The following is a 15252-nucleotide window of genomic DNA, read 5'->3' as shown; positions in this document are numbered from 1 at the left end:
CAGTACTGTATAATCCGGCCTTCACAGTGTGCCTAACTACATGAGAGCACTTACCTACTGATAACCAGCATGTCCATGTCTTATAAATTATACTTGCAGACCGAGAAGGTCATCTTTCATAGTCAAGATGCAGCCATTAAGTGCTTTCTTCATTATAAGCAGCATTTAAGAAAAAAATTATAAATATAATTTAAAAAGCATTAGACACATTACAAAAAGTACATTTTTTTTTTTAGAAATATACAGGAGTTGTTACATTCTTGTACAGTCACTAGTACACGTAGCGTTTTGGGCAGGTCCCTGGAATACGATCCCTGCCGCAAAAAATCGTTTTTACAACCAAGTACCCATTTTACTGTTGAGTTAAACAGAGGCTACAGTTAAGGATTTGCGCCCAGTAAATCCTCCCCGGCCAGGATACGAACCCATGACAAAGCACTCGCGGAACGCCAGGCGAGTGTCTTACCACTACACCACAGAGACTAGGCAAAGCAATTGTAAAACATGTTAAGATGTGTGCAAGTGTAGATGTTAATGGCATCATTCTACATGAATTGTTATATAATTTCCCTTAAAACATAAAATAACTGAGGCAATAGGGGTTATTTTTATGACTAACCCTATTTCAATATAAATATTGTAATTGTTATAAATTTGTTATAATGGAAAGTGAAGTCTTATGTAACTGTAAAGGAATGCTGACATTTTAGGCTATCAACATATCTTAATTAATGCAATATATAATACAGAAGGGCTCTAGGTAGCACAGTGATGTGTCCTAGACTCACAATCAACGGACCTAGGCCAGTCAGAAATCGATGGGCATGTTTCCTCTAATCTGATGCCTCTGTTCACCAAGTAGAAAATAGGTACCCAGGGGTTAGGGGTTAGGCAACTATACATTATTATTAATTACTTTATTTAATTATATACAAAAAGGTACAGTGGGTTGTGAGCGCACATAACATTGGTGTTCTTACATTCTTGCAAAGCCAGTAACACGCATAGCGTTTTGGGCAGGCCCTTAACCTGAACTATTGTGGATTTCATACAGGGAAAGATTAACAGTGGGCCTAAGGGTATCTCGATAAACATAAGTACAGGCTTCCTGTCCCTGACAACAGGAATTATAACATGTACTGTAAGTGGCCCTCAATTTTCAAAGGGAGGATTATGTCCCTGGAAAAATTATATAGAGTAAATAAAAAAACTGACAAATAAAAGTTTATGTTATATATATTGGGAACAATGGTTTAATTAAGTTCCAGACAACCAAAGGCCCTTTTTTTCAATTTTTTTACTTAATCAAATGCCTATTTTAACATTATAATTTTAATGCTTACTCTAATGCTTACTTACTCTACTCTTACTTACTTATTCATCGCAATCTCAGCACATAATGATGTCCCTAATGGTTGGAATGTGCTATGATGCACATTCAAAATATTTGTAAAACAGAAGAATGTTACATGTGACTGACTCTGATAATTTCCAGAGAACGTAAAACACCTGTAGATTAGCGTAAATTAGCAACATTATTCCGTGTTAACCCCATCTGAACCCATATACAGTACTAACAAAATTCACCCATGCAAAATCAAAGTTGGTATAAAAGTGGCTAAATGTGTCCCACCGAATCTATGTTCTCCAAAACTGAGAAATTCTAGGGTTATGTAGAAACCCTTGCCAAATGTGAGGGCTATATTACTTAAAAAAAATATCTTTACAAAGTTTAAGGCTTAGATAAAAATAAAACCAGCATTGAATATAATAAAAATGCCTTGTCCTGGTGGCTCTCTCGGTGACATTCCGGAGCTACAGGAACCCATTGACAAAGCCTTCCAAGAATCTTCCTAGGCCTTCCTAGGACCTGACAAAACCACCATTTTCATACATTTTCATCACTTTTTAGATGTGTGTCATCCTATTACAATGTTGCTTGTTTCTCTTGCACTTGAACTATACTTCATGCCCGAGTTACTTAATGGGGGGTTTATGCTTTTAATAATGAAAATAACAAAAATGTGAGGATACATATAGTTAGCATGTGAGCATACAACAAGGGCAGCAACTAGCTCATGAAAATAATATAACAAAAGAACATGCAGACATAAGACTACTGGGAACTGCAAAAGCCCCTTTCGCTGTCTCGAATAGGCCAATAAGCCTTCTGAAGTGATCTATAGAATTACCAAAAGCCTGCTAGAATTTGCATAAATAAAGAAAAAATATAACATTTGCTTACTAAAATGTTGGTGCTGAATGGAGAATATGAACAAACATAGTTTTACTCAGAAATAAGCTAAATGTTGAATGAAATGAGACCAATATGTAGAACATGAAAAAAAATTACTTTAGTCTGAAATCAGATAATTTTAAAACAAAATATAGCAAAACTGGTGGTATGTGATGGTAAAGAAAGTTGATGAGACATTCAAATTGTCAACTTTCTTCGGCGTCACCCACCACCAATTTTGGTATATTTTGTTATAAAATTATCTGATTTCAGAGTAAAATTAAGTTTTTTTCATGTACTACAATTTTAGAAGCAGCATTACAGTAAAATATATATATACATTTCTTCTTTGCTTATGTAATTCTAAGAGGCTTTGGGTGGCTTTGAACAATTTTACAGACACTTCTACAGTTCTTTTATTCTTAAATTCATATGTACAGAGAATTTCCATGCAAGTGAGAAATTTTAGTGACAAAAAAAGAGTGACTAGGAACAGGGATCATATGCTGTACTGTATATTTAAAATATGATTTAACTGAGAATTCAAACAACTGCTGTGAAAAATGCAAGCAGTTATACGTAGAACAATATGCAAAAAAGCAGCACATAGGAACTACACAAATAAGAAACTGTTAATGCTAGGTCATTGTATGTAGTTATAAAAATCATTTAATTTTGTCATTTGAGTCTTAATTATGGTTCCTACCTGATGAGTTTGTCTAGATTCTTATACCACATATCAGCACTCTGGTAGTTGAAATCTTCCCCCATGGTCATGATTATGTGGTCAGTGGCATAGCCTTCAGCCTGGTTCTGAGCTGCCTTCAAGAAATCTTCCACCTGGCGAAGCAAATCATCGCACAGGGATTTAAAGAATCCGAAATTCTTAAGTTGATTGAAAGAGTTAACTGTTTCAGTAGTTTCAACAAAAAAGTTTGAGTTATTGTACTATGTATCATGTAAAAATCCATCAGCAATGCTTTATTAGCACTTTTGACTCATGATTTACTAAGCAAGAATAACCAAATAATATCTCATTAGCTTATCAAGGTGCAGTATATGGACTCATGAGGATTTACTTTTCATATTTTCTTAAGCCAATGGATGACAATCATTAAAGGCTAAAGGAGATTTTTTATCAGAATGACAGTACAGTTCTGTACTACAGTACTTAGATATCAATGCATCAATTCGTTTAACAATTTAACAAATCTGTTTATATTCTTATTAGTATAACAATACTGCATGTAAATTTAGTAGCTTACATTATTTGAGAACTAAATTAAGTCAGTTAACATTCATAGTGCAGCTATGACACAGATTGATAGACTATGTGAATGAATGGTGTTAGTGTAAAGAAGACAAGAAAGGAAGAAACTAAAAGCAAGGTGAAACAAAAATGTGCTTACCTGTATACATGTGCTTTAAATTTAGTACACAGTATTGTATGTCTTTAATTCTCAGTAGAGAAGTTCACTATGGGCTCACCATAGCCCGAGCTACTTGGAACTTATGTGCCAAGTAGCTGAATCTTCAACAACAACATCTCAGAACAGAATAGTAGTGTCTTATTTTATCATATTTCCTCTCTATACAAAACAGGCAGCCCTCGATATACTCAGTACTGTATTGGAGAATGTGAATTCAGTGACATACAGATAAGAATTTTTTCTTTACAGTGGTTCAGCAGTGTAAGGAGTGTAAAGTAAAGAGCTGCCCGTATTGTTCCAAGCTAATCTACTCTATTTTTAATAATAATAACAATAATAATATTCTGTAATCACAGTAATGTACATAGGCTGCATGTATTGTTGTCCTATTACTTGTACTTAACTATTCTTCAAATTACTTACACTGTATTGTACTACATTTTCCAACTTATCCTGTTTTCTGAGCAGTATGGAATTCAAAATAAGAAACTAAACTAAAAACTGCTATACAGTACATATTCACTCAATTGATCCAAAATTACGATTATTTTATCTATTTGTTAAATAAAATCTTATAAATTAAATTATAATTATTATTCTTATTGATCTTACCTCTTGAATTAATATCTCCATTAATTTTTATGTACAAAAATCTGCAAATAATTGTAAAAAGTTGTGAGTTAATTATATGCAATTATCATCATTGCTATTGTCTTCATAATATTTATCCTCTAGTGTCAAGTAAGACAATAGATCAAGAACTTTGTTGTAACCTTGTGAGCCTTCCAGTATGGAAGTGACCGAGTCAGAGAATGTGCACTATAATAATAATACCAATAATAATAATAAATTATATAGGAAAAGAATACCCCAAAGGGTGAGGCATGAAGTGGGAATAGGAGAAATATGGGTTATTTACCTGAGGGGCACAATCTCTCTAGTGGCCATGATTAGGATAGGAAGCCAGCAGCTTGTCTATGGTGCCCCCATTTGTCTTGATGATTTTATCGAGCTAGATTTTAAAATTCAGCAGTGTTTTGGCATTAAGGGCGTTGGTGGGTTGGCAGTTTCATGTCTTAATAACCCTGTGGGTGAAAAAGCATCTCCTGTTTTCTGACCTACATTATAGCTTGTTGAGCTTGAAACTGTTGCTCCTTGTTTGTATTATATCTGACCTTTCAAAGAAGTTGTCTGGATCAATGTCGTCCAAATTGTTCCGTATTTTAAAACTTTCGATGTGACCAGCCTTGTCATGTTTGGTTTGCAGTGTTGTTAGCCTTGTGGCCTTCAATCATTCCTGATATGAGAATTAACTTAGTTGGTGGCCATTTATTGGGCAGCTAGTGGATGGGCATAATCAAGGCTAGCAGAGCGAGTCTCCTCCAAAGCCCATATTGACCTATTCCAAATGACCCAACTTGCCTTCCCATTTTGCAAAGTGCTAGTGTTGTGTGCAAATAATAGATTTTTGTACTTCCCTAAAAATATCTGTTGCTCTGATGATCACTGGTGCTCTTTCTATTTAAATTTTACATATTGTATTAACAATTAGGAGTTATTAGAGTGAGTTTACAAAGCAATCCAAACCTTTTGCCATACTTAATACTAATCAATAAGCATTATTAATTTGCATTTTTTTACAATTATTTAGTTCTGTGATGCACTAATTAATGGAGACATCAATTATGTAGAAGACACTGGCTATGAATGATTCTTCCATACACAGTAATTAAAGGTAAATGACATGTTTACCTTTTCATTGACATTATAATCATGAAGGCGACGATCGTCCATGATAGGGTCATCGTTGCAGAGTATGTCAAAACAAAACCCACTCGGGGGTCCATAGCCATTGGGTAGAACTCCCGTGAAGAGCCAAGCTGATTTACCTTTAGAATCCAGTGATGCACAGGAAAAGAACTGCAAGTTAGTAACTAAGATAAAATAAAACCTATTCAAAATGCATAAGTAATTATGTACTTTATATAATGCCACCTTATGCTATGCAATATACTATGCCCATTTCTGCAATGTTATCTCCTCTAATTTACTACAATAATATATAATAATTAATAATAATAGAATTTTTTTATCCAGAACTGTACTAGAAGTTCACTCATGATGAAATAAAGTTCTTTATCACTTAAAGAAGGAATTACCCAAGCAGATCTGATGGGGAGTACAAGCACAGTACAGACAATCGAAGACAACAGAGTAGTAACAAATATCAATAGATGGCCTAGTGCATAGTTGCACAACTTTATTAATGAAGACTGCAGAAAATAAAACATAACCAAAAAATTATTCATTAGAACTAGAATATACAGAGGAGGTACATATATGACAAAAAATGTACAAAAAAAGTAAAAACACTGGTGCAGTGTGGTGAGTCATGGGTTGAAAGCACAGTTTCAGGAACATACCTAAATTTTGGCTTCCCTGCCACACCATTTCCATAGTCTTCTCGGCCCAGCGGGTACTTTTGTCATCATGGTCAAGACGACCAAAGAACAGTCCATCAAATCCCATTTGAGCAAACAAACTAGCCTGCAGTGAGTACATAAACATATACAGTACTGTACAGTAATCCAAATACATTATTTGTGAAAGTGTAAGTTAAATAGGAAATTATTGTAAAGTTGATATACCACATACAGTATAAGTAAAATGAAATACAGTACTGTACATACTGTATTTCTATATGTACAGTACTACATCGCACAGTAATTGGTTTACCAAGGTGTATAAAGCACCTTTGTAAGCCATTTACCCTATTCAGAAAATTATAAAATACATCCATGAATGTTAAATGTCTTTCTCTGACACTTAAGGCTATTTAAATGGTTATGTAAAGCAAATATTTCTAACCTGTTCCCGGGAATGGCCAAATGGATCAATCTGCCAGGCCACCGTAGGCCGAGCCTCCTCACCGAAGGTGGTGTTCAGCTTGCTAAGGGAAACAAGGTAAATTATGATACAGTAATAACAAAGTGAGAAACTTTCCTTATTAAGACTACTCACAGCCCAGTCGATAAAGCTTAGGCCTCACACACGAGGGGTCCATGGTTCAAGACCCATACAGCTCAGGTGAATGGAACAAACTGAGCTTTAACTTTTATCTGCATAAAGCTTTTGTTATGACCTGCTATTAAAGTTTTGGTTTTACCCTGTAATCATTATTTATTGGGCATGTCATTAGGCAGAAAGCTGTATACTAAGGTCTATTATATAAATCCTATGCCTGAAGAGATTACACATGCCACTTATGAATTAATGAATGTTGCTGTTCTGTGTAGCATTAGTTAACCATGTAAGTTAATAAGTTTTATAATCATGGCATTTGCAGTCAGTCAAACAGGATAACAATACCTCAGACAGTCTAAGTCAGACTTATTCCAGTAGGAAAACATTTCCATTTGTTGATGTGTTCACATAAATGCACAAAGTCAAATCATATATAGTCGTCACACGTCACGTGTGCCAGGCCACCACGCATGTACACGTCATGAAGAGTTCATAAAATATTATAGATTTGTATATGCTTACACAATATGTCTATAGAACACATATTATACAGCATCGACAAATCAACACATTTTACAACATGTTTATAACATGTTTTTAATTCATTCTAAAAAAATAAATGTTTAAATGTTAATTCATTGTTCATTTATTGTTCTAATGCTATGTCATCTAAAATAATTAAAAGAACAAAAGTTACATTGATGTGTTAATAATATAGGAGCCCAAAAAGAGAAAACGGCAATTATAGAAGTGTTACGTACGCAAGACCGAGGGTCATTTGGTCAATGATGGCATTGTAGTGAGCTGCTGCCTCATCGTTCATGCACCAACCCCCATTGATGAACTCCAACTGTCCCCGGGCAACAAGCAACTGCAGAACAACCATGCTTTACACCAGTGACAATACAAGCAAAAATATAAAGCTTTGTGTACTGTATTAGTGATTTTATTAATTGTTTTAATATTAGATTAAGTATACATACTTTGTAACAATTAGTCAAACAATGTATCATGTTTTGTATGTAGTACTTTTAAATACAAATTATTATTATTATTTTATTACTATTACTATTATTTTGTATTATTTGTATTATTATTATTATTATTATTATTATTATTATTATTATTATTATTATTATTATTATTATTATTATTATTATTATGTTACATAATTAGTCAGCTGAAGGGAGGTGCAGTACACCAATCCTTTGTTATCTCTACACGTACTTGGCATGAACAGAAGTTGTGTTTATAACTGCTTGCAGTAGCCTATTCTTTATCCAAGATTCCTTGATTTACTCCCATCTGACATACATTCACCTGATATCTTCCTCTCAACCACTTTAATCTCGTTCTCTCCTCCCTCATTTTGGTTATCTTAGTCCTTTACACACCTCGGTTACTCGATCTTCCCTCAGCCTTCACCATAACTTCTTTTTTGACTTCCATACCATATTTCCCCTAACATCCATGCCACATGCTCTCATACATCACCACCATGGAAGACAGAAGAGTAAGGGGAGACATGATCGCCATCTATAAAATTCTCAAGAGGATTGACAGGATAGATTCAGATAAACTATTTAGCACGGGTGGTACGTGAACAACGGGACACAGGTGGAAACTGAGTACCCAAATGACCCACAGGGACGTTAGAAAGAACTTTGTCAGTATCAAGTGTAGTTAACAGATGGAATGCATTAGGTAGTGATGTGGTGGAGGCAGACTCTATACACAGTTTCAAATGTAGATATGATCGAGCCCAGTATAGGCTCAGGAATCTGTACACCAGTTGATTGACAGTTGAGAGACGGGACCACAGAGCCGAAGCTCAACCCCCGCAGGCACAACTAGATGAGTACCATATCTTCAACATCCATGCCACATCCTCTAAAACATACACGCTTCAAAGTCAGCATCACATCATTTTCAACATCCACACCAGATCTTTTCAGACATTCACACCACATCCTCTCCAACATCCACGCCACATCCTTTCCATCATCCACATCACATCCTCTCCAACAGCCACGCCACATCCTTTCCAAATGCTGTCAAACATCAACAACTCATCTTTAATATCCACGTCACATCCCCTAGAGCATACATGCTCCAATGTCCACGTCACATCCCCTAGAGCATACATGCTCCAATGTCCACGTCACATCCCCTAGAGCATACATGCTCCAATGTCCACGTCACATCCCCTAGAGCATACATGATCCAATGTCCACGTCACATCCCCTAGAGCATACATGCTCCAATGTCCACGTCACATCTCCTAGAGCATACATGCTCCAATGTCCACGTCACATCCCCTAGAGCATACATGATCCAATGTCCACGTCACATCCCCTAGAGCATACATGATCCAATGTCCACGTCACATCCCCTAGAGCATACATGCTTCAATGTCCACGTCACATCCCCTAGAGCATACATGCTCCAATGTCCACGTCACATACCCTAGAGCATACATGCTCCAATGTCCACGTCACATCCCCTCCAACATCCACACCAGAGATCTTGCCGGACATCTACACCACATCCTCTCCAATATCCATGCCACACCTCTTCCAACATTCACCCTAGCATCGCCATCATATATTATCAACCTTGGCAACGTCCTGGACTAACATACACCACAACCTCCTCTTCAAAATCTACCCAACCTTATCTCCCAACGTCAATCCTAGCTCCTCAACATCCATCTTCCTCAAACTTCTCCGAAACATTCACCAACAAACCCCACGCTAACATCAACACCTTTCCATATATGCCTCAAGACAGAACAGTCATCACAACCTCAACCTTCTCTTAACTCTCAGCTCCAAAGTAGGAGAGAAGAGAGGAGGAATTATCAGGGGGAAAGCGCAAAGCTATTACGATTATATAGCACTGGGAAGGGGGTCAGGATAAGAATTTGGGATTGGACGGGGGGAAGAAGAGAGAGAGGGAGGAAATAGAGGCACTATTTCTACGATAGTGGAAAACCCCTATGAAATAACTAACGAGGTATTTCAAAAGAGGTATGTTTTGAAATACCTCGTTAGTTATTTCATAGGGGGTTTTCCACTATCGTACTTCCGCACCGTTATTTTTCAATCTCTAACAAACCACTGTTAGACCAGTCCTCAGTTTTGCATACTGAGCTGTCCATTTCCTCTCCAAAATCACCCCAACTCCCTTTTCAAAATCAATCCCAACCTCCTCACCCAAACATCCACGGCAACTTAATTAGTATGCTTATTTTCTCCCCCAGTGTCTTCTTCAATCAACTACCATCTCTATAACGATTTTTTTTAATTTAATATCATCCGGCCCATGCTATTTCTGTTACCTGAAGCCTATTTCTGCATATTTCTTATCGCGTTGTTTACCTTCACTAACTTCTGCATATCAGCTGTTTGGTTGTCCCACCACCTGAAGAAGAAAGCTGACTCCACGTAGATGAACTTTTTCTCAATGTCGTCCTTGAGTGCCTGTATTACGGAGTCCAGCACATACTGCACACCCGCCCTCTGAATGTCATTCTTTGCTGGAAGGAACAGAAATACCCGCCCTCTGAATGTCATTCTTTGCTGGAAGGAACAGAAATACCCGCCCTCTGAATGTCATTCTTTGCTGGAAGGAACAGAAATACCCGCCCTCTGAATGTCATTCTTTGCTGGAAGGAACAGAAATACCCGCCCTCTGAATGTCATTCTTTGCTGGAAGGAACAGAAATACCCGCCCTATGAATGCCATTCTTTGCTGGAAGGAATAGAAATACCCGCCCTCTGATTGTCATTCTTTGCTGGAAGGAACAGAAATACCCGTCCTCTGAATGTTACTTTTTGCTGGAACGAGCAGAAATACCCGCCCTCTGAATATCAATTGCTGCAAGGAACAGAAATTCATTTGTACATTTAGAAAAGGATTTTAAAGCCAACATTTCTCTGCAATGTTTAGGTCAATTTGAGTATAAATCGAACACCGAAACGAAAGATTTTCAAATATAGTATATAGATTGGTTGAAATGTTTTTATGGCAAATTTCTAACAATATATAAATTCACTACACAATGAAATCACATTAATGTGATATATTAATGAATAAATCCAACAGGAGCCTTGATGGGGGGTTCGAACTTATGCGCTGGGTGTTCCCAGGCACGCTCTAGTCGACTGCACCACATGGTAAAAAAAAAAATGCAACCTGAAGTACTACTGTACCCACAAGGGTCCCAAGAGTTCCACTGAAGACTTGCCGGGGTTTCACACAATTCCCCCATGCACTCGGGCTCTGTCAACTAGTAATTCTACCTCCTATCTTTTTTTTTTTTACAATATACAGATTTTTAGAAATGTTTTAATGACATAAAATATAATGTTTTTATGTTTTATGTCATTGAACTTTATGATATATTGAAAATACAATTAATCTGTCCCACGGAACTCTATACTTACAGCCATAGTAATACTGATCAACTGTTTTGAGCCAGCCCACATCATCATGCGTGTGACAGACAAGGTGCACATTAAGAAAGCCTGTCATTCCAGGATTGCATGTCTGAAAACGAAAGAAACAAGGTCGGTTAACAGGATGACACATCTCTGTGATATTGATGATGGATGCCACTTTCCCCGCGTTCTGTTTATTCGAGCCTATTGCTTGTGAGGGGGGTGGGGAGCCGGGGGGGGTTTCGCATTAAATGTTTGTGACCGCTGACACGTGATGTAAATGTTATACAAGACGTCAGCAATAAGCGTAACCGGATTAGCAGTAGGAGGTCATGTCCTAGCCAAAGTACACAGGATTCTCACCTGACGCACACTCACACACATACACAGACACATACTCACACCTTACGCCACACCCAGCATTTCTGTAAACTAATTTGACCGTCTATCCTGGGAAGGCTCTCTCATAGACGTTCGGGTGACTGGACCTCCTTTTTTGTTCCCGCTCACTTTCCCTTTAGGCGCAAGTGTTATTGCTTTAAGCAAACTCGGTATTTTTCAATGAAGAAACTGTATTTTCAGGATTTATTGGACACCCCATATCTATCCTGTGAGCGGAAGTTTATTGTGCACCCCATACTCATCAAGTGAGCAGTAGAGCATTGTGCACCCCATACTCACCCTGTGAGCAGTAGTGCATTGTGCACGCCATACTCATCCTGTGAGCGGTAGTTCATTGTGCACCCCATACTCGTCATGTGAGCGGTAGTGCATCCCATACTCATCTTGTGAGCGGTAGTGCATCCCATACTCATCTTGCGAGCGGTAGTGCATCCCATACTCATCTTGTGAGCGGTAGTGCATCGTGCATCGCATACTCATCGTGTGAGCGTTAGTTCTTTGGAAGACTAATTATACAAGTAGTCTAGGGGTTTTCTGCAGTGTGGCTTAGCAACCTAATTTGCAAGCGTATATGAGGTTGTTGCCTCCGGCATGCGTCATGTGTGAAGAAATGGCCCGGGATTATGTAACCAAACCCATCATTTTTTAATGTGTCTGTGTGATCAATACTTTGATAGAACTTTGGTAGTGTGGCCAGAACTTTGGTAGAAAAGCTTGTCAGTTTATCCAGGTAAGTTTCGCAATTTTCACAGCTGCCTCGCGTTGGACTTTCTCCAGTGATTATAGCTTTACAGATGCTTTATCTCAGAGCTTCAAATCAATGCAACAGTGCGAGGCTGAACAAGGTATTTACGTATAACTATGGTTGTTTTTCTTTCCTACATTAAAAGGTACCTTTGATGGCTTATATAGTTATGTAGGATTTGTCCATATATGTTGTACTTGTTGGGTTATTTTGCTAAGGTTCCTTTCTTATCAGGAATAATAAGAAAATATTTTTAATGAAATAACTGTGATCTATATTGCTCGATCCTTTATGAATGACGTGGCATTTTCCTTTATTAAATTACTTACATATTAACGTTTGTAAATCAGTGATGATGTATGTATAGTTCATATTACAATTAATATCTACTTCCGGTTTAATTGTTCCGTAAATAAAAAATGCAAATGGACAAAATCCTTATGAATAATGTAGGGTACTTTGACAAGGCGCCTTTTTTATTAACAAGCTTAGGTATACACAGCAATGTGCTGCTACCCTATTATATATGAAAGATTACAGTGTAAATAAAAAAGGGGCCGTCGACTGGACAAGAATTTAGGTAAATTCAGGAATTGTCCACGAAACTAATATATCTATTATGTGTCTATTAATCTTGTTTAAATTACCAATCAAGCTGTCAATGTAATCAATCAGAGCTTTAATATACCAATGTGCTTTAATATACTTATTAATCTCTCTCATCTCATTTTTTTCTTGCAATGTATCTGTTATCATTTTATTAATTCTGCTAGAATTTACCTACTTAAAATTATCTGTTAGATTAAGGACCTGCCCGAAACGCTGCGAGTACTAGTGGCTTTACAAGATTGTAAATACTATGCTATGTATTCTCACAAACCCAATGTACCTTGTGTATACAAAAATAAATAAATAAATAAATAAATAAATAAATAAATAAATAAATAAATAAATAAATAAATAAATAAATAAATAAATAAATAAATATAGGATACACATATGCTAATTCCAAATTTGCATGATAGCATGTATGAGCGAATGATTGAGCGTGTGCGTGTGGGTGGGATTTCTTACCAAACAAAGAGTTTGCGTGCATGTGCCAATATGCAGTGCATGTGCCAATATGCACGTAGGGGCTACATACTATAAACCGGTTGATGTGCTTGGACGTACCATGGTTGGTCGCCCTCCACTTAATAACAAATGAATACACGTGTAAACGGAAACGTATATTAATATTTTAGTTAAGAACAATATTTATAATTATTTGACGATGATTCTGGTTGGACTAAAATATTTTGTTCATGATTCTCGGCGTTGCTGGGGGTCTGTCTGTCTCCCTTCTCTCTACCTATCTCTATATATATTTCGCTCTATATCTCTATCTACCTCTTTTACTATATATCTATCTCTTTACCTATATCTCTATCTAGCTATATCTCTATCTCTCCCTCAAGAAACACTGCAACAGATGTATGAAATTGAAATTGAAATAAGTTTATTGAGGTAAAATACACACAAAGGGATGAGGTAGCTCAAGCTATTCTCACCCCGTTCAGTACAACGTGTTAATACATACATAGACACACATCACAAACAATAAACGTATTACCGAACATTCTGAGACACAAATGTATGGTTTCAGATGCTTTGCTTTGCTTTCTCTTCTCTTCCGTTTTCATTATTTAGCTTTACGAGTAACAACTCCAAGTTAATCACCCGCCATATTTCACACACTTGACTTCATGAAGCCGCCATAAAAGTAGCCTAGGGCTGTTTATAATTGCTGATATTTCTTAAAGCAATTAACTTGGGTCAACTTCGACCAGCCCATGTCCGTCCCGTACCATTCATCCAGTTGATTGACAGTTGAGGCGGGACCAAAAAGCCAAACCTCAACCCCAGCAAACACAACTAGGTGAGTACCTTGCCAATTTGGGGTAGGCTAGCCTAAGCGTCTGGCCTCCAATTTTCGACAAACAAAGCATTGAACTTATGCCTATCCCTTACAAGCAAGTGTCATCTTTAAAAATTTATTTTCAACTTAACGATAATCTACATTTATATTGCAACGATTATTATTATTACTATTACAATTACTATAATTATTATTATTACAAATTCTACTCACCGGATTGGCAATGACTTGAGTAAGTAAGGCGAAGAAAACCAGGCAGCCAGCGGCCCACATCGCGGTCTTGCCCCTGTTCTTGGTATCTCCAAGACTCATCTCCATCTTCCTTGACCTCCTCCTTAACCACGTGTTTCCTCACTTGCACTGAAGGTGGAAATAGTGGACGCGAGGCGAGACAACTTCACACACCGACCATCCGTCGCCGCCTGCTGCTGCCACGTGAGTAAGGCTTCCTGACTGCCGCTCACCCATCTATGTATTGTTGACTCACTCACTGACTATTGTTGCTTGCTTGCTTGCCTGTGAATTGCGCATTATGGTCGAGTAAACGTAGATAATCTTTAATATATAACAGCAATGCGTGATCTTAGTCTGTACGGAAGATGCATGAAAGTAGTATGGCAAAAATGTTCTATTTAACTTAGAAATAATAGCATTATGTGAGGGAGGTGGTAACCGCGAGTGTCCGCGAGTGAGGGGGGCGTGTACTGGGCGGAGCGCTGCTGCCTCCCCCTTCCTTACCCTTAATCATTAAACCTGTGGCCCATCCTCCGTCCTGTTCTGAACACAGGCGGCGGCGTGTTTGAACATCTCTCATGTGGTATTGTGTCACCAAGTGGACAAAAGGAAACTGATATGGCTGGCTCTTCATGTTATCGCTGTCTTATCAATCGCCATGGGAGTCACAAAGACTGACACCACTATTCTTATTTAGTTCATTCATTTTTTTTTTAAGTTTAATTATGATTTATGGAATTTGTAACCATCCTGCATGCGGTGGGTTCTGAACCCAAATTAATGTTTTTTTTAACTTAGCAACTTACATTTGTGGTGAACTA

General features: G+C 37.4%; 1 protein-coding gene across 2 annotated transcripts in view; it reads right to left on the bottom strand.

Annotated features, from left to right (window-relative positions):
* LManII (Lysosomal alpha-mannosidase II) overlaps positions 1-14689 on the bottom strand; it is a 28719-nt gene extending 14030 nt beyond the window's left edge. The window contains exons 1-8 of one of the 2 annotated variants that reach the window (XM_045745360.2): positions 14411-14687; positions 11139-11241; positions 10071-10228; positions 7452-7561; positions 6535-6616; positions 6090-6213; positions 5419-5555; positions 2943-3076 (exon numbers count right to left, since the gene is read on the bottom strand). In XM_045745360.2, coding sequence (XP_045601316.2) covers positions 2943-3076; positions 5419-5555; positions 6090-6213; positions 6535-6616; positions 7452-7561; positions 10071-10228; positions 11139-11241; positions 14411-14515 — 953 coding nt within the window. In that variant the 5' untranslated portion in view covers positions 14516-14687. Of the gene's footprint in view, positions 1-2942; positions 3077-5418; positions 5556-6089; positions 6214-6534; positions 6617-7451; positions 7562-10070; positions 10229-11138; positions 11242-14410 lie in introns of both variants that reach the window. The other variant, XM_045745361.2, reaches the window with a different exon arrangement.
* Between the last annotated feature and the right edge of the window lie 563 nt (positions 14690-15252).

This window comes from Procambarus clarkii, chromosome 16, assembly GCF_040958095.1.
Source record: "Procambarus clarkii isolate CNS0578487 chromosome 16, FALCON_Pclarkii_2.0, whole genome shotgun sequence".
NCBI classification, from domain to species: Eukaryota; Metazoa; Arthropoda; class Malacostraca; order Decapoda; family Cambaridae; genus Procambarus; species Procambarus clarkii.
This window is presented reverse-complemented; position numbering and strand designations above follow the sequence as displayed.